Source organism: Pan paniscus, chromosome 4 (assembly GCF_029289425.2).
Source record: "Pan paniscus chromosome 4, NHGRI_mPanPan1-v2.0_pri, whole genome shotgun sequence".
NCBI lineage: Eukaryota > Metazoa > Chordata > Mammalia > Primates > Hominidae > Pan > Pan paniscus.
Window position 1 is genome coordinate 37278769 of NC_073253.2, and position 24719 is coordinate 37303487.

The following is a 24719-nucleotide window of genomic DNA, read 5'->3' on the forward strand; positions in this document are numbered from 1 at the left end:
GCTAGGACTGTAAGCACCTGTCACTATGCCCAGCTAGTCTCTCTCCTGATTCTTGATTTGTATTTCCAATTATCTGCTGAATATCTCTTCCTGGGTAACTCAGTACTCAAAATATAATGTGGCTAAAGCCAAATCTTTTTCTTTAAGTCCCTAAACTCCTTCAGCACACTGTCATTCACCCAATTGTTCACATTAGAAGGTGTGAAGTTTCTTCCCTCCATTCATCACCAGGTGTGTCCCTTCTGTTCTAGAATATCCATAAAATATTCCATCTTCCCCTTGCCCAGTGCTACCCACCCTGGGGAAGCTGTATATTATAGTGGAATAAATGTGGACTTTGAAGTTAGATACACCTGGGTTCAAATCCCAGTGCTGTCAGTTACTAGCTGTGTGACCTTGGGCATATTGTTCAACTTCTTTTCAGTTTTCTCATCAGTAAATTTGAAATAACAGAAGCTATCTCTTAAGATCCTTTTTAGGCTTTATTTAAGTAAAAAACACACAGTAAATGCTTAAAAAAAATCAAAATCCTGCCTAGACTGTTAATTTAGACTCCTAACTGATGTATCTGCCTTTGATTTCTCCCTTACTCCACCTTACATACTGCCACTGGAGTTTCTAAAACATAAATGGGACCATTTACCTTCCTATGCCAAAAATCTCTAGTAGTTTCCCATTGCTTCAAGAAACACTGAAACACCTTTGTCTTAGTTATATGAGTAAAGTAACCGTATGCTTTATCACACATATCAGGACACTTTAGAGAGTGAAAGGAGGCACCAGCTGGACAGGATTCCACAACAACAGCCATAAACTGGGACTATTCCTGGGAGGACTGGGATGAATGGTCATACTATATATGATACTCTGCAATGTTCCCCCAACCTCTTCCGTTGACATATTAGGCTGCTCATCATTCCCAAAGTACAGGCCTAGAATGCCCTCTTTCTCCTCTTGGAAGTAAACTTAGTCTTCACTCCTGCAGAATGCTTTCCACGTACCTAAGGTAGTGCCTGCCATTCCATTATAAGTGTAATTTCTTTCCCTCCCACTAGACTTGTGAGCTTCAAGGGCCAATCTCACTTGGCTTTAAATCCCCAGATATTCACCCACTACACAGGATCAAGTTTGTATTCAGTAAGTGTTTATTTAATTGATAAATAAATTGGATTTATTGGTTTGCCTTCAACAATCCACATATGGAAAAAATATAAGGCCACTTACAAGAATACAATACATAATAGCATAAAATAAAAGTGGATTTTATGTTCTTTTTTTATATTATGTCATTTGTCTCTACCCACACATGAATAAATTCAAGTGTTTCTTAAGCTAATGTTTAGTATTTCTTATCCACAATCCCTGTTTCTCTAGCTACCATCTCACAGGCTGTGGGATCCAGTTCTAACATGAAGGTAGAAGTCCCTCTATGGGACTTCCTGAAAGCTTTTGCTTTTGTAATAAAAAGGAACAGATTTGGTTGACATAGTTACTCAACACTCTCTCATCACCACCCTTCCTTCAATGGAATGTAAACTAGGTACCTGGAGATACAGCAGCCATGTGGCAACCATGAGGATGAAAGCCAACATAGTAAGGATGGCAGAGGGAAAGCTAGAAGAATCTAGGCCTCTAAAGGGTTTTTTAAGCCACTGAATGAGCCTGTGACTGGTAACTCTAAGACTTCTTGTATCATAAGTGATCAATGCCTTTTTCTCAAAAAACTGTTAGTCGGATTTTCTGCTTATTTGCCGCCAAACACACTACTATCATTTAGGATACACTCATCAACCTACCCCTAAACATCTAACTTTAAAACATTTTTTAGACAATTTTAGTATTTTTTATTGATCATAATATCATGAGACTTAGGTAAATGCACTTATTGTTTTTCTATCTGATATTAGAACAAACAAGGTTGGCTTTCTTAAATTCTTCATATCCCGTCATTTGAAATAATAACTTTTACCACGTTGGTCAATAATGTCAATGAATAGCACTACTAGCAAATAAGGGCGCTTTTTTTTATTTTAGGAAAGCAAGTTTGCAGATGAGATATTACTTTATTAGCACCTATCTCAACACAATATGGTCACTCTATTTTCTTCTTTATTTAAAACTAATATTTTTAAAAAGAGATCTTAACTGTTTCAGACTAAAGCATTTCATCTTCTATACTTTAAGATGTATGCAAACTAGAGATAAAATATTACTTCTCTATAAGCTGCATGAAGTGTTTCTCTTGGTGGTAGTGGTTATATACAATTACTGCAATTTTTTAAAGTTCTTTTTCAAATGGGGTAATTTACTATACCTGTGTAGTTTTGTTTTTTAAAAAATCTTGATTGAGATAACAGATGTATTTTTCTGCAAGTAATGTTGTTTGGGAAAATGTTTAAACCTTTTTAGCTGTGATGTTTAAACCAAAAAGGTCTTATACTGTATATGCTAGCATAGGCTTTCATTGCATTGATTTAACTACTTAGTATTAAGAATGTTTATTTATGAAGCATTTAGTCAGCTTTGATTGTTTTTCTTCAGTACCAAGGATGATTGCTTCAGTGTTAATATTCAGCCACCTGTTGGAGAACTGCTTTTACCTGTGGCCATGTCAGAGAAAGATTTTAAGAAAGAGCAAGGTGAGAGATGTCTACAACTTACTAGAAATTTACATACCAAATAATATGTGCTTATTCCTGTACAGTCTCTAAAATAAATTTTCATATGTACATAGCCATTAACAGATATTAGTGCACAATCTTCCAATTTTTGTTAATGCTTTGCACTTACAACCTTAAAAACAGATGTTTGTCTACATTCCTGGCATACTTGAAAATTGATTAATATGTCTTTAAATGATACATTAATTCTTAATCACCTTTTCAATGCTGAGAGTTGTTGCTTGTCAACCTGATGATATACTAATGGGTTTTGTATTATTCAAAGTGCCAGGAATTGGGGACTTTACCGATGTCCTACCACTATAATTGTTATGTTTCTGTATTTTTTCACTATAGAACTGTTTTTTTATGTCTTACTAATGTATTTGTCCCTGCACACATTAAACTACCTTATCCTTCAAAATAAACTCCTAATTATGGCATTAAAATACTTCTAGTTTCTTTTGACCTAATTCTATATTAAAGAAATGCTGTGTTGTCAGAACCTATTAGAACTGAAACATTTTTAAAATAAGTACTTAAAAAGAAAATATTTTCAGCAAAATGCAAGTATTAATATCTGTAGTTGGCCCAGAGTCAAACATACCTTCTAATAAAAACGAGGTGGTTTTTTTTCGTATGTGAATAGGGGGAGATAACTGTCTGATTTTATGTGTTTAATTAACGATAACATTTATAAAATTAAGGCATATTTAAATGCTATAGTCAGCAGTTTTTACAACTTTATGTGAATCTAAGCCATTTTTTCCTGTGGAGGGTGTTATCAAAGATCCCTTCATTTTGAGGTAGTAAATCATACCCATCAAACTTCCAGAACGTACTAGGCACACACAAATACCTACACCTAAGAAGAGGGGCACGCTTCCTGGCACTCTGCTATTGTGCTGAAGATACTGTTTTTACTCTAAGCCTTTGCAATTCACAATGTCAAAAAGAAAATCTCATACAAGGCCATAAATTAATAGTAATATTTTTGCTGGGCATTATTTAAGCAATAAAAAAGAACGATGAAATCTTTCTTTGGATTTGCATTTCTTGGAAAGTTGATTATTGCTATAGAGGAAAATTATCTTTGTGATTTTATTTTTCTATTGACAAATTGAATTGATTCTTATATTTGCTATTCTTACCCTTTGCTGGCTAAAGCCTGCCTCTCTGCTTTACATCTGCTCAGCAAACCAAGGTGAGTGGCACACGGTGACTGAATAAGGCTTTGGCACATTTATTGTTAAGGGGATATTCTTTTTTTGAAAAGTGCAGCTAAAGTATATCTGAAGCAGCAGATTATTATATACCCTTTCACTCCCTCAGCTTTTGGTTAGAATACTTAATATTTCGATCAAATTTTTTGTGCTCTGCTGTGACTGAGGGATTTTTCGCTGACTAGCCATACAGAACCTTAAGTGCATGAGAGAGGTGCACTTGGAGAATAGCTGTGGTCCTCTGTGGAGTTGTTGCCAAAATTCCTTTTTCTTCTGCCATTTTACTTCTATGGTTGTTGATTATTTGTCTGAATAAATCTGGCAGCTGTTTGCTATGTTTAATAGAGCAGAAAGGCTACTCTGATTAAAGCTATTTGAAAATTTGTTTATGTGAAGTATTTGTAAATCCTTGCAAGTCTCTTGGCATTTCTGTATCATTCTTTCTGTCTTCCTGAATTCATTCTTTGATGTGGAACTTGATGCTGGCAAATTTAGCACAGGTTTAAAGAGTCTTTTCAATAGCATCTTTTTAGTTATAGATTTCAGCAGGTTTGGTAATAGAGGTCTCAATCCTCAACTTTACACATGTATTTGTTATACTGCTCTAGTAAGAGCTTAGCTTATTTCCACAAAAGATACCTAGAAATCTCTCACTAACGGAAAAGCCTAAATCAGAATAAAAATCCATTTCCTCAGATTTTATCAATGCAAAATTCTGGAAGGTAAAATGCAAGTAAATATAAGGGGGGTGTGTGTGTGTGTGTGTTACACCAGCTTTAACCGATTTTTCTACCTTGAATAAAGTGGATTTACATAATTAATATCTTATTTCATATGACACATTTTAAAACTCAAGAAGTATGTTAAATGTGTTAATTAAATTTAACTGAAAAAATTATAAATAAGGAACATGGGGAATATGGTTCTATTTTTATTCTAAAGATATACGTAACTGAAAAGTGTACAGTATTAAATAAAAGTGGTTCTAACAGAGTATTACATTTTAGATTAATATTTTTTAAAACAAAAGTTTTATTTCTAATATGCAACATGATCTATCACTTTTTCTCAGTTGTTGTGTTTAGGGTTTCATGGCTAAACATTTTTTATATATATATAATAAGATTGGTAGTCAAAGTGGTAAATGAAAGATTAGATTATTCTACGTATTGACGGTTATGTATATAAGCCTTCATCAGAAGCATGATTTATTCATTGCTATGAGTTTCAAGCATTGCAGAATTAGTTAATGATCTAGCTGTGAGATGCTTTCAATAAGAAAATAACATGGGATCTATTTTTTACTTAAAAATATTTAATTTGGTTTCTTCACGCAGTTTTAATTTCAAGAGGCCTAAGCCGAGTACGTGTTCCGAGATACCTCCTCTTATTCATTTTCTTCTTGTGAATTAAATTGCAAATGTAAAACTTAGAATTTTTTTTGAATTTTTATTCATTTTCTTCTTGTGAATTAAATTACAAATCTAAAACTTAGAAATTTTTCTGAAATTTTTTTATGTTATTTGGTTTGCCTTTTAGCAGTTAATTGCAGCTGATTAGCCTAAAGTAAGTGCTATCTACTGCCTTCACCAAAATTTAGATAGATTCTAATAAAGCCACAAATTATTTAGCCTCACAGTTTTTAAATATTTTCCCAGTGATTTTACCTTTATTGTATATGAACAGGCTCTACAGTGTTTTAAAGTATTATTTTTTAGGAGGAACTTTTAATGAAACCTTTGCTTATTTTTCTTTCCTGTTAATTTGGGAATACCTGATATATTTTCATTTAGAAAAATCTCTGGTTTAAGAAACCTAAAATGTTTACTTAATTTTATTATGATTTATGCATCCATCTTATGAGTTCCTAGCTAGCAAGATGCTAATTCTTTAAATGGTCAGACATTTACTATTTTCTGGCCCTTAACTACCATAAGCAATCATATTTGATGCCCCTTAATTAGAGCACCTTTTTTTCTTTCCAGGTTCTTTTTCCACCTCAGCAATCGAGACAATACATTTGCTTACCATGCTGCTCTCCTAAGTGTTCTTTTGCATGTAAATTAATCTTGATTCAGTTTACACTGTCATGCTGAGTGGTACAAATTGCCTATAACAATAAAACAGCATGAGTTAAAAATAAAGGGGGGTGGGAAGGCAGATTGAATGTGTGCCTTACTTGATAGGATGTTACTTTGCTTTATGCCAATACATTAGCTGACGATAATGAATCTTCTGTTCTGAAAAGCATGGTTTAGTTGATTTTTTAAATTTTACTTCAATGGAGCAGTACCTTGTCTTTTATAGAACAAGTTAGACAAACCATTAATGACAAGAGTGTTAAGGTTAAATATGAAGCAATGCATTCACTTCTCTGAGTGCTATCCATCTTTCCATTTACAGGAGCTTGACAAAAGTACTGGCTTTGTACAACATTTCCTTTAATTACATGCTGCGGGAAACAGGCTTTTAACATAAACATAGTTGCATTCATTTATTCAGCAGTTGCTCTTCAATAGAGCTTAATGGAGAAGGTTTAAATCCTAAATGAGTACACACATCTCTCAGCAGTGTTATGTCAGCCACTGTGCTTTACTTAAAAGCAGTGTTTGACTGTTTGTATAGTTTTTAAAGCTTTTGCCTAATATTGAAGTTAAACGGTCTAAGACAGAACATAGTGTTCCCAGAGTTTGAAAGTGGTTAGTGAAAAATGCTTGTTGTTAGAAGCTAGATAGTTCTATTTTCTAACTGACGGCAAAAGTCTTTTCACAATGTTAGGCTTTAGTGTTTTCATACTGTTAATCGTAGGGATTCTTTTAAATTTTAGTTTTCATTTGCAATAAATAACTAAATTAAATATATATGCCAGAAGGTGCAGGGTCTTTTGAAAACATGAAATCAGATTTTTACTATTTTCATCAATTTTGTAAACTACTGTGCACATATCAAATATCTCAAAGAGTTATTGGTTCTAATAGATAACCATTAGATGTCTATGACTTATATCACAGATCCAAATAGATGGCATTTGTTGTAATTAATTTGTTTTTTAACCCAGGCACTAAATTTCAGTATTTGTTCCAAGTTGTTTGGTATGTTGTTGAATTTGTTCACTGAACATTTTTACAGGAGGTCTGGATATTAATGGCATGTCTTGCATTAACTCTGTATGGTTTTTTTTCATGCTTTTGCTTAACTTAATTTCTCTCCTAAATATTATTTGAAATGTCCCTGGGATTTAAGAGTTTTGATTCTCATTTTTTCTTTCATTTTCAAAGTTTTTGCTTCAGGAGTTTCGATTAGTGTTTTTGTCAGCAAAACACTTTACATTCACTAGACAAGTACTTTTAGCTCTAAGTATAGCCTAAATACTTGTGCATTTTCAGTGACTTCCAGTCACTGTTGAGATAACTTCGATCCGTCATACTGCGGCCATTTACCAGGTATTGCTGCTAGTTATCCTGGAATTACTTTGATGTGTTCTCAAGCAGCATTTGGCAATGAGAGATCTTTGAATGAATAGAGAAAAATAGCAATAGTAACAAATACATTTATATATTATTAAGAAGTAAAAGCTTACTAGTTTACATAAACCCCAGATTGAGTATACTTTAAAGAGACTGAAATTGATATTTCATATGTGTGATTCTAAGTTTTTATCCTATCATACTTAAAATTAGATTTGAGTGATTTTTTACTGAATTTTTACACATTTTCCTATACAATGAGGATTTTAAAAAACTTCGAAACAATTGCATTTTGTTTTAGTTTTATAATTATCTTGTAAATTACATCCTAAAGTAGTGTTTCTTTTGTTGAAAAAAAGTTAAAATTTTGGCCATGAGCTTAAAATTCTGTAAATGTAATTTTCAAAAAGAAATTAATAAAAGGGAGCCTTCTTTTGCTTTTACAGGAGTGCTAACAGGAATGAATGAAACTTCTGCTGTAATCATTGCTGCACCACAGAATTTCACTCCCTCTGTGATCTTTCAGAAGGTTGTAAATGTAGCCAATGTAGGTGCAGTCCCTTCTGGCCAGGATAATATACACAGGTAGGTTCACTAACACACGATGTGGAGGTGACGATGACTTGAATATGTATAAATATATAATTTTAAATTCATTGTTTTCTTTGGAAATAATAACCCCTAAACATATATATATATACACACACTCCCTTTTTTTTCTGATGGTATAGTTGTTGATTGCTTTGCATTAAGGCTGTCTTTCCCATCTCAGAGCATCCTTATCATACTGGCATGGTCTTTCCTGAAAGATATGCAGAGCATATTCACATTTTATAATAGCTTGGTAATTTGTAAAGTTACCCTTTATGAGATGGTTGAGAGTTTATCTTATTTCACCAGATTCAGTAGATGTCCAGGAAGAACTATTCTATAAAGCAGTATAGTTGGACTTTTTTAATTGAAAGGGAGGACATTTGGGTACTACATACAGATTTCCTTTTGATAGCCATCCCCTAAGACTGCTTCCAGTAAATAAAGAGCTGCTAGATGACCAACATGGGGGTAAATACAGCTTCTGTTTCTTAGACCAGTAATATTTTCTATCACCAAGCATCTGAAATATGAGATCCAAGTTATTTGTCCTGAAAGGCAGCAGAAAATGTGATTAATGTTTGCCCTCTTGTATTTTTATGAATGCCAGTGGCTTTAAATGAATGTAAAGATAAAAATAATTATCTCTTATCCATTTGGTGATTGCACAGTCCTCTGTGAGCTTAAGGGAATTCGTTGCAAACCATCTCATGGCAGGCATACTTCTGCCATTAAAAATATCTACACACTATATATTTAGTGTGCCCTTTCTTATATTACTATCAATCATAGAAAACAAATTTAGCATCAAAGGGAAGGCCTGCAGACCTTAAAAAACATTTTTTTTTTAAGTTAACACAGGAGCAAGAGAGGCCTCATATGAAAAATGCTACAGGTGATTTGGGTTTTAGATCTAACTCTGCCACTAATGGGCTTGGTAATCTTGGGGAAGTTATAACTTCTTACGTGCTTTACATTCCTTATGTGTTTGGAAATGGGTGGCAGGAAAAAAAAGTGAGGGAGGATTGAAATGAAATTCTGTGATAGCTATGAAAGAACATTAGATTTGACTTCAGAAGAGCTGACCTGCCATTACTGTATCCGTAGTTGCCTAACTTCACTGAACTAATCACGGCGGAATAAAAACTGCATGTACTAGTTGAAAAATAGATTTACCTTGTACTGTTTTTTTTTTTTTTTAAGTTGCTCAAGAGGTCTCATGCTTTCATTTCTTTTTTTTTTTTTGAGACAGTCTTACTCTGTCGCCCAGGCTGGAGTGCAGTGGCGCGATCTCGGCTCACTGCAAGCTCCGCCTCCCGGGTTCACGCCATTCTCCTGCCTCAGCCTCCCGAGTGGCTGGGACTACAGGCACCCGGCACCACGCCCGGCTAATTTTTTGTATTTTTAGTAGAGACGGGGTTTCACTGTGTTAGCCAGGATGGTCTCGATCTCCTGACCTCATGATCCACCTGTCTCGGCCTCCCAAAGTGCTGGGATTACAGGCATGAGCCACCGCGCCCGGTGTCTTTCATTTCTTAGTTTTTGACAAGCTCTATCTATCTCACATAGGATGGTGATAAAATAAGAAAATGGATGTAAGGTCATGATACAGACCACCACAAAAATACAACTTATTTATCAGTTAATGTTGTTCAATAGGGAAAAGAGTAACAAAAGCCTTTTCAGTGAAAATAAATATTTTGAGTTTTCCTGTTCTAATTTTATTCAGAAGCTTTAAATACTTCTTTTCACTTTCCTAGGTAATTTTCTCTAACAGAAACTGTTTTGTTTTGTTTATGGGTCCTTGGAATTATTGAATTTACTAAAACACCAAAATGCTGTGTTATCAAGTATAACTTCTTCAGTATGAAATTTTACCTGAAACACCTAGTATCCAGCAATACTGCAGTCTTGTTTTAATATAGAGTAGCCACTGTTTATGCTGGAACATCTAGTTTAGTTTTGTTTTGTGTATAGGTTGTTTTGGGTTTCTTTTTTTTTTTTTAACTTTTCTGAAAGCAATGGCAGCTGTCTAGATTTTTGTTTCTTAGAAGAAAAAATGTCAAGGCTGGGCAAGGTGGCTTACATCTGTCATCCCAGTACTTTGGGAGGCTAAAGTGGGTAGATCTCTTGAGCCCAGGAGTTCAAGACCAGACTGGGCAACATAGGGAGACCCTGTCTCTACAAAAAATATAAAATTAAATCCGGCATGGTGGCACATGCCTGTAGTCCCAGTTACTTGGGAAGCTGAGGTAGGAGGATTGCCTGAGCCCATGGAGGTCAAGGCTGTAGTGAGCTGTGATCACACCATTGCACTCCAGCCTGGGTGACAGTGAGACCCTGTCTCAAAAAAAGAGAAAAGAAAGAAGAAAAGTGAAGTCACAAAGCCACATAAAATGAAAGCTATCTTCCTATTGGGAGATAGACTTAGAGGGACCCTTAGCACAGTTGTATAATTCTTATTAAAGATAGTTTGCCAGTAATTTGTCTTGCTGGCTTGGAATGTAATACCTGTAATACTTGCTCAAATGATTTAAATTAAAATTACAATCAATTCTCAATTGTCCATGCTAATGCAGAGGAGACACACAACTAAGAACCATTTATATTTGACTTTGGAGTGCAGAGATTGAACCCAAAACTTAATGTTCGTGGTCCTCATACTCATCCACAGTGTCTTGAGGCTTTTCTGTTCTAGCCGTATCATCAGTGGCCTGGTGTTTGGCTCTGTAACCTGGGGGAGGGCCCAAGTTACTACAGAGTCAAAAGTCAGTAAAATACCTGTAGATACTTAAGAATAGCCTGTGCTGTCTTAACTTGCTTCTCAAGTCCCATCATACTGAATTGAAAAATATTTCATATTTGCTTTTATAGCTAAAGTATGGCTGTAATAATGCTCTAAATTTTAGAAAGCTTCCAGGTAACAAACACCTAAAGTTATTTTTATTTTTTATACAGATATTGACATAAATTATTATCCTGTGTATGTAACACTTTTTCTCATTCTTTTTGCTAATAGCAATTAAAACAAAAATAAACAATTGTTAATAAAACTGTACTTTTGTACTTTTTTTTTTTGCTTTTCTTAATTTCATTTAAAATGAAATAGGAATTAGTGTTTACATTATAATAATATAAATTAACTGTTTACCACTTTATTGAAATAAATGTTTTTAACTATAGTGTTCCATATTATATTACCCTACTCCATGGAATTAATACATTTCTATATCTAAGTTTATATATTATTTAATTGCTAATGATAAAATTGAAATCCCTATGAGATTTTGAATGATTCCCTTATTCTTTTGTGATAGTTATGTTTTTGAGTTTATAAAGAGTAGGACCAAAGCCACTCTAATATTTATTAATGGTAATCAGTTTAGGATTATTTTTAAAAACACCAAGTATGAAAAGCATTTTTACTACTAGTATTTTAAGAGATTAAAATTTTCAATATGATAAGTTACTCTTGGCTGGCTTATGTTCTATTTAATTTTTCAGGATCTTTTCTTTCTGAGAGGACTTTTAATAAGAATTAGTGTATTCGTTCTAACCCTTTAATGAATAGAGTTTCCATTGCCTAATTTTGGAATACTTTATTTCTACTACTCTTCAAATTTTATACATTTTTACATTAAATGCCAGGTAAAGAAATACTTAGTGTAAGAATTATCTAAGGAAAAGTGAACCTCTATTAATGTGGAGAAGTATGTAATGGTATAAAGTACAGATTTTAATTGAACACTTAATAGAAAATGATTCCTAACACAGCAACAGAAAATGGCCCTCATTAAGAAAAGCCAATTAAAGGCGCACAGGTTTTATGAAATACACTTCAAAAACCAGAGATATTTTTTATTTCGTTAACACTTTTAAAGATCAATTGAGAAAGCAGCTCTACTGTTAGATTATATGATTTTTAGTTGTAATTTTCTAAATGAGTGATAGGATCAGAACCAAACAGTATACTATTGAGAGACTCAACTTTATCTTCATTTCTGTCGTACTTACTTGAAAAACCTGCTCTTGGAGAACAAAATCATCTTATTGAGATATACAGAGTGGCTGGGCATGGTGGCTCATGCCCGTAATCCCAGCACTTTGGGAGGCCAAGGCAGGCAGATCACTTGAGGTCAGGAGTTCAAGACCAGCCTGGCCAACATGGTGAAACCCCGTCTCTACTAAATATACAAAAAAAAGTAGCCAGGCTTGGTGGCAGGCGCCTGTAATCCCAGCTACTTGGGAGGCTGAGACAGGAGAATTGCTTGAACCCAGGAGGGAGAGGTTGCAGTGAGCCAAGATGGTCCACTGCACTCCATCCTGGGCAACAGAGGGAGACTCCATCTCAAAAAAAAAAAAAAAAAAAAAAAAAGAGAGAGATACAGAATTATGGTCATTGCGTCAATCTGCTGTTTTCCAAATTACAGTTAACGCATGATAAGGAGTATTACAAAAATGAGAAGTTCCATCATCATCAAAAAGCATTTATTAAATATGTAGCTGAATATCTTCACTTCCTGTGTAAGATATTCAAATTTATTTTAATGAGATATACTATACATTGTGAAGGTCTTAATGCATATTACTTAAGACAATACTAGTAAACTAATACATAAATAAAGTGTATCCCAAGGGCAAAATGGACAGCATTAAACCAGTATATGAATGGACTGCAAAGGGGAAAGGGCAAGACCTCATGTGTTCGAAGGTAGGAGATTAGAGGCGTTAGCTGTGGGGATCCCAGTTTCATTCAGGGCCAGGAAAACTTTCATGTGATTCTCTGTGAAATATCCAGGAAGGGTTTAGGAAGGAGGTTTGTGTTCAGCGTCGTGGAAACTGAGGTGCCTTGCTTTTATTATATTGCATGTCCTCTGATAACAGCACTTATGAGTAAGTGCAGTGGCCAAAAAGCAGAAAACAAAAAACATGTAGCTCCGAAATCGCTAAGGTTTTTCTGTACAAAAAAATCATGTGTGAGTTTGTGTAAAACTCAGATTTCTGGAACCCACCCCAAAAACTCAGCTTCAGTAAATCTGAGAAAGAGCCCAGGAATCTCTATTTTAGGCAGCACTCCAAGTGGTTGGAAGGCAAATGTTCCGAAGTCCACAGTTTGAGGCTGCCTGGAATTATCAAGCTGTAATGCCACATGACACATTTCAAAATATTTTTTCCTGTGTTTATATGTTTTATTTTTTACTGATTAGTCAGTAAGGGATGCCAGTAGATGAGATGTTTGGTTTAATTTTTCTTACACATATCCCAGAGTGCTCCAGCAAGACAGTGTATTGTCCATTACGGGAGTACATTAGAGCGGTGTCTATAAAACAGTCTTAGACCATAACTGTGTATGTCTTTCAGCAGTCTCAGCCATCTCACATTTTCACCCATAGTCAGAAATCCTGACATTTGTATACAATAATATTGTTGAAAAAGTTGTCACACTTACCTACTCATTTTGCCTTTTCATGAACCACAAATTAACCCTCTGAGGAGAAAAGGTGATATTTGATTGAAGACAGAACACCCTGTCTCTGCCATGATTCTATTTTAGTTCTTAGCTTATTCAGTAAGATTCTGGAGCAACTTTCATTATTAACTTGTATTCGCTACTGATATTCCTTTCCCTCTCCCCCTCCTCCGCCCCCCCGTATATCTTAATTAGTAATTTGGATTTTGTTTATCCTGTCACTTTTTAAATTTGCAAGCTTTTACCATATGCAACTTGTGGATAATTACAATCCTAGTCGAATAAATGTTGGTTTAGTGTTGTCACTAGGTCCTTAACTATTAGGAAAGTCTGGTGCTGTGAGTGAAACAGTGTATCCATTGGCAACCAAGTAGTCAACTTTTTAATTTATCAACACACATAAAGACAGTTTATTTCAGGTTTAAAATAAAAGTCTTATTATTTAATTCAAGTACAGGTAAAGAACAACTTGTTTCATTTCTTTTTTTTTTTTTCTTTTAAGACAGGGTCTCACTCTGTTGCCCAGGCTAGAGTGCGGTGGCACAGTTGTAGCTTACTGCAACCTTGAACTGGGCCCAGGCAATCGTCCTGTCTCAACCTCCTGAGTAGCTAGGACTACAAGTGCATGCCACCATGCCCAGCTAATTTTTTTTTTTTTTTTTTTTTTTTTGTAGAGACAGGGTGTCCCTATGTTGCCCAGGCTGGTCTTGAACTCCTGGGCTCCAGCAGTCCTCCCGCTTGGGTTTCCCAAAGTGTTGGGATTACAAGCATGCACCACCATGCCTGGCCAACTTGTTCCATTTCTAGGCCTTAAACTCACCCAGTTAATCACTGTTATTACATACCTGTTTGAAGGTTGTTAATAGGGGAAATACTGGTACACATTATTTTTGGTATCCTAAAAAGATCTATAATGTGTAACTCCTTCACTTAGTATTTTTTTGGAGACCTTTGTGACAGATTTTGCTGGTGCTAGGGTTGTAAACACAAATGGCAAAGACACTTCTTGATGGGGTCTCTAATATTTCCCTTTCTCTATTCTTAGGTTGATTAACGTTTGAGTTACTGTTTTTGTTTGTTAGTTGTTTTCTTCTCTGTTGGTAACTATATGGGATTTTAATTCTGGGTAATTTTGGAGAATTTGTAATTCTCCAAAGAATTTTTGCTTTTCAAATAACATTGGACATCTTGTTGCCCTAATTTTATAAGCCCTGATACTACTGTCAACCTTCTTCATTGTATAAACAGAAACAAAATTTTGTATAAACAGTTTTAAGTATAAAACTATCAGGCTCAGGTCTTTTCTACAATATGACAAATTTTGAGTCTCAAACAGGACTGAAGATTTGTAGAACCTCTTTAGTAATCAAAACAGTTCTTTCTCAGGTTGGTGGCTGTCCACTAGAGGACAGCACTGCATTTTTATCTGACTGCTTTGAACTCTGCAGGCCCTGAGCATCAGTTCATTGACAAACAAATGCGGACCTCAGTTAATTTTCACACAGAAAGCATATTTGGATATTTCAGAAGTAACCAAACTGCACAGCTGATTTTTACTTTAAAACATTCTCTATTTAAGTTTTATTTAAGTTCACCATTTAATGTCCTCTAATGCAACAATTTTACTAATGGGAATCTATAACTGTTTCACGTAAAAATGAAAGAAAGGTATTCTTGATGCTTTTCCTTCTGGGTTGACAATTTTATAAGGAATCGAAGAGAATGGGGTAAGAATGTATTTGTTTTACTATTAGTTTTCTCTTGTTAACCCCATCTCACTCCACCCCCACCAGACAAACCAGAAGTGCTCTGAAATAACTGGGATGTTTTATGTCTTCTTTAAGCAAGGGCACTTAGATTTTTTAGCTTTCCTATATAAAGAAAGAGAATGCATCATTGGCCTGATAGTGTGGGGAATAATTTTTTTATACCATCTCTGAAGATTAGAGTAGGAACTAGAGAGTCCTAAATTATGGTGGTTGTTTATTTTTTATTTTAACTTTTCTCATTTGAACGTTAGAGGAAAATACTACAATATTGTTAGGTGATTTTTTAAATAATTGGGAAAAATACATTGCTTTGTGTAAATTCTCTAAAACTAAATCACGTGTAAATGCTTTTTTTGTCCTTCACTATTAATTCAATAGTGTAATGGTTTAACTTTAAAATGCAATTTTATAGTCAACAAAATAGAATTTTTTACAACTTACAAATTCTCTGCCTGTTTAAAATGTTCTACTATAATAACTCAAGGTAATAAAGATTTATAATTTTAAATCCTTTGGCAGATAGCGCTCCAAATCACTATGCTTTGGTATTGATGTTTAGGAGGCTTATTCCAACCAGTATTTCTTACATATAATGATCGTGCGACTTCATTACACATTTGTCAACTTTGGACTAATTATTTTTATACAGCTAGGGCAGGGCACTGCATCTTGTGATCGTCTTTCTTACTAATAGGATTCTGTCTGCTTCAGCAGGCAGTAATTGAAGACTTCATGTACAGAGTACAAAAAAAAAAAAGTTTTAGCCTGAGTGGGTCATTGTCACAGCTTCTGGTAACCAGTAGAACAGAAAGCACAAGAAAATTGAACTCAGAATAGAAAAATCAGAAACCAGGAAGACTATCCAAGAGAAGAAAAAGCATGTCTTAGAGCTGTTGCATTAAGTATAGCAAATCTGATTCTGTGTAAAAAATGTTATGTTTGTGACTACCCTGGAGACTGACGCAGCCTCTCAGATAAATACTTTTAAATTCATGCTGTACTGTTAATGTTAATTGTTAGAACAATTGAATTATAGGATTTCTTTTCCTTCTAACAAAGAACATGTATGATTTATAGCCAGTTTGTTACAAATCTTAAAAAGTATAGTTTAAGTGCACGGAGAATAAATCCGTGTATTATAGATATTAGATTTTTTTCAAATTTGTTGTTGCTATTTGGTCTGTTTTTATAATTATGACTATAGTTAAGACAAAATAACTTTTTAAGAAGAGTGAAACTTTTTTTTATTTAGCTTTGACAACCAGCTTATTCTGTCTTTTTCGTAAATCTTAAGAATTCTTATAGGCTTCAAAGATTAAATGTCAATTGCTGGAGATAATAGACAAAGACATTTAATAAGATGAAATACAGATATAGCCAAACAGTTTTACCTTCTCAGTTGGTGATTACAAACAGCAAGTGGTTGGTGGTAGAATGAAATGAAAAATATCTAGATGGTGTCCTTTTAATAACATGGAGCCCGTCATACACAGGCAATACATCTTTAACTGTCATCGCACTTATTTGTTCTCATTTGTGGTGTTACTGCTTTTCGAGGTTGATTGGTCTCCCTGTAGTCCCTCCCTGTGTTACAGCTCCATTCAGAAAGGCTTTGTATTTTTCATTGCTGGTGTCTCTTTAGGGAGAGGGGACTAGGCGATATTTAAAATGTTTTAAATCTTTAAAGGCAGAAATGTAAAATATATGAGGAATCAAGTCCGCACGCTTTGAATTACACATTACTACAAAATCAAGTAAACAATTTTTGACGAGAGGACTCTTCCTTCTTAATGTTTTTGGAACAATAATAGATTATGTGTGTATTAGGTAAATAGGAAAAACTTTATCTGTTGACTGATAAAAACAAATTATTATGGGTGCGTTTTTGTATATATGAAGATAATTTGTGTGACCTGGAATCAGAATGCTTGAGTTGAGATTTCTGCTCAACCAGAAATTTGGTGTGTGGCCCTGAGGAAGTTCTTCAACTTCTCTGGGCCTCGCTTGCCTCATCTATAAAGTGACCTGCCTCATAGGATTAAATGAAATAATTCCAGTGAAGCACTTAGAACCCACTGCCAGAACACAGTAAGTGCTTAACAAATGATAGCTGCTATCATCATTATAGTGATCAAAAATTTCTCATGCCTTTTGAAAAAATGTTGTCACAGTGTGTTCTTAGTTCAAGGCCAAGTACAGAGGTTCTGATGTCAGCCATTAAGTTTAGTATATAAATATCTGACCCACGCTGACTTTATAATCAATGTTTCTGACATCCCAAAGCTAGCTATTTATTACTTATGAATTAGTACTCTTTCCATAACTATTTTTTGCATGTATGTTGAAGCATAGCCTGTGCAGGAGTTAAATGATGAATAAATCTGGGGTGGTGGTTTTTGCCTTCCGAGGGCCAAAACAAACCAATTTTGATCATGCTGTGTTCCAATTAAATATATCCTTTCTGAACTGTGAAATGAGAATGTCAGAACATCTGATCTTCTAGTCTTCCGCTTTAAAACATTGCTTCCACCATTTGTGTCCACTAGAACATAGAGACCTAGTTAATAAAGGCAGTAGCTTTTACACCAGCTAGCAGATTATGTTGCTAGGATGATTTGCTTAGCGTGTTTCCATTGCAGTGTAAGCAAATGCCTCTTTTCTTTCATACCCCTATTCTTTATAGTACTGAGACTTTTGTGGCAATAGGATTTCAAAAATATGTCCAAGATACTAATTCTAATCTCTGTCAACATACTGACACCAAAATTGACATTTGTCTCTGCCAACTTTATATTAATTGTAACATTAACTCTAAGTTTTTTAATAGAAAAGAGATAAAATGTGCCTTGGGGCTGTGCAACCCTGAAATTCAAACAACAGTGCTTTTGTGTTCCTATTCAGGCATAATCTCCTTCTCTGTGGTCCCAAGGCACAAGTGTTAAGTAAATAAAGGGACTAATAAGACTATTGTTTACATAATTATAACCCTGTCAGAAATAGGGACCTCTGTTGAAATATTTGTTGAGTGAATTACACACGTGATGACCGAATCTGTGGGAAAAGTTGCATAAATGAATGGGAAAATAGAGCCACCTCATATCCTTTGGTGACGTGGTTTTACAGGAATATAGAAACAGCATTCTCCTATGAAGCAGAAGAGCCTGAAAAATTTAGACAAAAGAAATGCATAAACGTGTGAGGAGCCTTAGAAAAGAGAGATCATTTTAGGACTGGTGATCTTTATGTTTCTCAAAGATGAAATTGAGGTACCTAGTTCATAATCTCTCATGTGTACGTCTGAAAAGCAGATGGATGTGTGTGTTAAGAGGTTTATAAAAACCTCTTTAAAAACATTGGTATGATTTATATTCCTAAACTGGTTACTTACAATTGCTTCTCTCAGTAGGAATACTGCTCTGTCAGATTCCTTGGAAGTTTTCAGCATGCTTGTAGAGTGCACAAGCAAATGCCTAGGAAGATTTTCTAACATATTTTGTTGATAGCCCATTAGCTAACATTTTAAAACACAACTTCAAAGTGTTTATAATATTTGAAATTTAGTAAAATTAGCATATCTGTTTTGGTTTGGATACATTATTCTAATTATTGTTGGACAACCTAGTTCATGATTTTATTTGTCCAAAAATGGCTTGTTTGGTTTTAAAAAAATTAATGTGTTATGAGATCTTGATGTTATTTTTTTAAAAACCCAAAAAAGAAATTACTTTTCATTTAAAGAGAATCTGCTTCCTGCTTAAGTGGCTAATATTTTAATTAAGTCGGGAGTGAAGTTTTTCTGAGTGTCTCCTGATAAACTCCCTCTTTTATGTTGATGGTAATTAAACAGATCCCTGTGGACACCATGGGCTCTGTGCAAGGCCCATGCTAATTGTCAGACACGAGACACTGACCAGTTGGTTTGCTCTTGAATAGTCCGCAGCGTGCTGTTAGCGCGGCAGTTTTATTTTTATGTATTGTGAGCTGTTGTCAGGGCTAACTGGGTGCCATTGTGGCTGAAGATGTTGCACAAATTGAGGCAGATGGCTCAGATTCGGACACGTGTCATATAGAAAGGGGCAAGGGGATTGGCCCTGCAAAGTGGGGTCACAGCAGGTCACAGACCTGCTCTACACTTGTTAGTGTTTTCAAAAGCTCATGTGCAGCAACTTTGTTTTTCTCCAGTCATCCCTGCAATCAAACCCCCTCCCCCAAAAAGTGTGTAGAACATGCTTCATGTGGAAAATGGAGGCTTGGGAGGTTCCTGTCCTCTTCCTTCATGACCCTGAGGCTCAACTGTGCATGCAGAATGAATTAGCAGGATTGACAGAAGTTCGTTATGCCTGCAACGGCTTTTCAGTCAATTGCAGTGCTTAAAAGGCTAGTTTTGCTTTTAGTTCCGTGGAATCAGTAGGTTCTTCATGTCTTGGAATTTAGAGTTAGAGCGTTAGACCTCCAGTTTCCTCTGGAAATGTTTTTGTTTACACTCTACAGCAAAAAGAAAGATCTAATGTCCTAAACATTTCAAAACAAAGAAAAAGGGAAGCGTGAGGTTGCACTTAGCTGTCAGGTGATTTTGCTTCATGTCATCATTAACATTAGAGATTTAATTTGAATATTGTTACATGAGTGAATTCATTGAAACTTAGTAAGAATTTTATAATGTACATAAAATTATCTAACTTATTACATAATCATTTTCAGATATGAGGAGTTAAATTTTGAAGCTCTTTGAGAAAGGTACCTTTTCTTAACATGTTTTAAAAATAAAAATACAATGGCTTATTTAAAATGTCCCTATGCATGGTGAAATGGTAAATACCAAGTGGATGAATGGTTCTCAAATATCTTGTAATGGAGAATTATTCACATGCATCTATTGTTTAAACTAATAAGTAAAATAGACTTCCTTTTTCTATTCTGTTTTAAATGTGCACTAAAATTACCTGCTTGTGGTTAGCATGGGCTGGACAGTTTATTGATTTTTCAGAAGAATGCTTGGCTTTGGGTTTTTGGCAATAGGGAGCCTGCAGCAAATTATTTCATTTGACAAAAAAGAGTTATTTTAATCCTATTTGAATGTATGCTATCTCCTTTACCCTCCCCATCTCATGATAAAAGGTCTCTCTTTTTTCTCTTCCAGGTTTGCAGCTAAAACTGTGCACAGTGGGTCATTGATGCTAGTCACAGTGGAACTGAAGGAAGGCTCTACAGCCCAGCTTATCATAAACACTGAGAAAACTGTGATTGGCTCTGTTCTGCTGCGGGAACTGAAGCCTGTCCTGTCTCAGGGGTAACCTGCTTACATCTGGACTTTAGAATCTGGCACACAACAAAAGTGCCTGGCATCCACTACTGCTGCCTTTCATTTATAATAATAGCCCTTCCATCTGGCAGTGGGGGAAGAATACACTCTTGACATTCTTGTCTCCTGCTTTAGAATGCTAGTGTGTATCTATCATGTATGCAATACTTTCCCCCTTTTTGCTTTGCTAACCAAAGAGCATATATTTTACTGTCAGTTGTCTCAACTCTTGAATCCATGTGGCGTTTTCTCTGTCCTGCTGCTTCTTTTGGCCTCCTCGTTTTCCTTCTCTTTTTCGACAATGGTAGACATGAATGAGATATTTAAAGTTCATTGGAAATCTTCTTCCCTACAGCAGTAAGCAAAAATTAGCAGAGATAGTCTAAATGGCCTCTCAGCTTGGTATGTGAAAATGAGATCACATACTTTTTAAATCCAAATACAAAAAATATAGTCTCTGCAAGATTTTGTTCTTTGAATTTCTTGATATTGTAATTGATTATTGATAACTGTCATCATGAAATTATCTCTCAATAATAAGATAAATAAACTAGCATATGAATCATATTTGTCTTTGCATTTTTAATGAGAAACTATTAATAATCCTGAAGTTCATATGCTAAAGTTTTCTTATTTTAAAGCAAGTATTTTGAGTGTTACATTATGCAGAGAAGCAATGTGGTTTAGTTAGCGAAAGAAAAACCACTTCCAAACCAAGTAAATTTTCTACTTATAGTTTACTCCAAGGAAAAAAAATTGGTGTATTTAATAACAAAAACAAAAATCTTCATGTTGCAAAATAAACATCTTCTAGGTAGTTTTGATCTATTAGTAGATATCTGATTATGTGGCCTGCTGAACAAATTCTTTGAATCTCATTTTTCCTTATGCCCAACTTTGGAAACTAACTAGCGTAAACTTATAGAAATGTTTAAAACTAGTTATATGATCAACATATTAGCATCTTTTCCTAGAGTATTTATTTTATTTGCTACCTTAAGTTACTGTTTTTAAGGTTGTTCTATAATCAGAGAACTTTTCTAATACTTTCTTACCTTTTTAAAACCAGCTGAAATTTTACTTCCTTTTTGAAGCAAGGTAATGGACTTTCAGGTAGTATAAGCTACTCAGTTCTTTTTGTATAGAGCCACATACATAATGATTTTTAAAAAGTAAAAAGGAAGTGACTGTACATTGCTTGAAGCATTATAGGAAGGCTGAAAAGAAAAGAATGGAATTTTCTTGGAACATACATATTGAAAAGAACAAAACAGAGTCGAAAAATTATTTAAATTTTCAAGCTGGTGGGATGACAAGAGTAAACAAAATTGTTAAATTTTCCTGCTCCAGAAATATAGCCCTGAATCTCCGGGAAGAGAATGTACAGAAGTGCAATGTACAGAAGCCACGTGTACATTTTGTGCCAATTCCGTACCATGTGTACATTCTGTACCATTCTGTGCCAATGTACGGAAGCCACGAGTTCCACTTCCCTCTGGAGCCTGGGCGCTGTGGTCACACACCCAAAAGCCCCTTTGTAATCGCAGGTCGTTGGCATTTCCATATTAGCCTTATTGCTCAGAGCTTCATAACTTTGAATTTTAAGTCAATAACTTTTTGAAATGTTAGACAGAATTTGACAGGTTTAATACCTGTTTTCTGAGGAAGAAAAAGAAAATTATCCATGCTGTCTTCAGGCAGAGGGAAAGTGCATGTTGTGATTGAGAAAGGTCTTATTTTTCCTTAAATTAGGACACTCGTCTTTAAAAGATAGCTCACACATTTGTATTTTTTTAAACTAAGGAAATTTAATTAGGACTTTACTTTTGACTAAGTTATTTTTGGCTGCTAACTTTTAAAAGTATGTTAAATCAATAATATAATGTAGTATGAATCAGTGAACAGTATGTATCGATTGTAATGTGCGCTACCAGTTGAAACCATTTTATGACTAGTAGCTTAATATCATTAAAATGTTTTTCACGTAAAACAGAAAAATGACCAAAGCCCCAAGTTAAAGGTTTGGTTTTTTTTCTTTTGTGATGTGGTGATTCAGAGTTCCTTGCCTCATATTTCCTTTAACTTTGTCATAATCCATGATTATCTTTAAACTGTTCCATTGAGTCGAGTTAGTCAATGTTGAATTCTTAATTCTAGCTATATTTTTTCATTTTAATGTTCACTTAATGGGACATTTTATGTACACCAATCTTGAAGAATGGCTCTCATAGTATATTTCAGACTAAGCCTCATTTTTGATATCACAATACATTTGCTTTATTTATTATGAGAGTTTTTTTATTCTAAAGAGACTGTAACAATGCATTTCTCAAATTAAAATACTATATACTTGTCCTTCTCGATAACTATTTGCAAACGTATGAATAACTTGATAGCTTACAAAAAGTTTGCCCTTATAACCTGTGTTCCTGTTGTTAAGAATTTAGATGTTAGACAAGATAAGAATCCAGACTGATGGAAGATTTCAAAAAAAGAAAAGTTGGACCAGCTAAAAGAGAACCTAAGATCTTTCCCCTGACTTGTTTCCTCTCTGTAGTCTCTCTGACCTTCTAGGGAACTTTGTTTAAAGGGAGAAAGAAATCCTGTTTTCACAAAATGAGAGAGAAAAAAAGAGCACTATGTTTGCCAGCTGTGGTGGCTCATTCCTGTAATCCCAGCACTTTGGGAGGCGGAAGTGGGAAGATTACTTGAGGACAGGAGTTCAAGACCAGCCTGGGCAACAGAGCAAGACCCTGTCTCTAAAGTAATTTAAAATCTAGCCAGGTGTGGTGGTGCATGCTTTTAATCCCAGCTGCTGGGGAGTCTGAGGCAGGAGGATAGCTTGAGCCCAGGAGTTGGAGGCTACAGTGAGCCGTGATCATGCCCCTGCACTCCAGCCTGGGTGACAAAGTGAGACCCTGTCTCAAAAAAAAAAAAAACAACAAAAAAAACCAGAGCCTTTCTATTCCCTTTTTGCTGAAAGACTATATCTACTGTGAATGTGGAGAACTACAGTAAACTTCATCAGGGGTGTAGTAAAATATAAGTTATGCTCTGTACTTACTCAAAAAACGTACAATCTAATTGGCAATAAACGAAGGAATGACCATGTGGACCTCCCTAAGTTAGTGAGCCCTGGTTTGCAAATGAGTGTTGCTTACATCCTAATACAGGTTTGCCTCCGCCCCACCCGCACTTCCTTCAGGTGCCAAGTCCTGCAGCTTGGCAGCCCCAGAGGCCTGCTGGCCCCAGCTTTTCACCTCCACGGCCTCCTTACACAGGTGACCGCACTGGACTGGCTGGCCATGGGGGACACACTTTTGTTCTTCCATCAGTTGGGGTTGATTAATTGAAAGACAATGACTTCTCGACTGTGCTTGTTTATCTTCTTAAGTCCTCTTCCCCGCCGGCTCCCATCCCCCTGCTTTCTAACCTCAGGAAACATTTTCATGATCAGTTCATCCTCTTGTATCCTACTTTGGTAACATGACTTTTTTTTTTCTACCGCTTTTCAGCTGAGTTGTGGAGTAGGCAGAACTTTATTATCTGACCTGGGAAGCTAACCACTATGTGATACTGTTTTCTGAGAAAAATATGTTAGATTCCACATGGTAACTTGACAAACAAAGTTGAAACATAGCTGTTTGAAAGCTGAGATGGTTTGTGAGAAACATTGTGAGGCAGTGTGGCATGATTAATTGTCAAATAACACCAGTAAGTACCTTTGAGTTTAGGGGAAGAAGTGATTAGTGGGCTAGAGAGGTCTGAGAAGGTTCCACTGAGGCAATGAAACTAGCTAGTTCTTAAAAGTAGGGTGGCATATAGAAGAGAAAACAGAGTTTCTAGGCATGGGAGAAGGGCAAATATGTGATTCTCAGCTGAGGCTGTATCTTTTAAAATGTTTTGAAAATACCTTTGTGCAGAAAGCAACACTGGCCACACCTAAGAAAGCGATGCTTCCCCTCCCCCTCCTTGCCCTCACTTCTCTTTCCCCTCTCACACAGTCCCTTTCTCTCAAAGCCATTCCCCATGTCTCCACCTCAATGGCCTGTGGTAGTTTAGAGCAGGGGTCCCCAGCCCCTGGGCCATGGACCACTACCGTGGCCTGTTAGGAACCTGGCCCACAGCCAGAGGTAAGTGACAGGCGAGCTCTGCCTCCTTTGATATAAGCAGCGGCATTAGATTCCCATAGGAGCACAAACCCTACTGTGAACTGCACATGCAAGGGATCTAGGTT

General features: G+C 35.4%; 1 protein-coding gene across 1 annotated transcript in view; it reads left to right on the forward strand.

Moving 5' to 3' along the window:
* Positions 1–21049, forward strand: part of AP3B1 (adaptor related protein complex 3 subunit beta 1) — a 291386-nt gene extending 270337 nt beyond the window's left edge. The window contains exons 25-27 of the mRNA XM_024928836.4: positions 2542–2639; positions 7797–7935; positions 20321–21049. Of these exons, the coding sequence (XP_024784604.1) occupies positions 2542–2639; positions 7797–7935; positions 20321–20474 (391 nt within the window). The 3' untranslated portion in view covers positions 20475–21049. The remainder of the gene's footprint in view (positions 1–2541; positions 2640–7796; positions 7936–20320) is intronic.
* The last annotated feature ends 3670 nt before the right edge of the window (positions 21050–24719 follow it).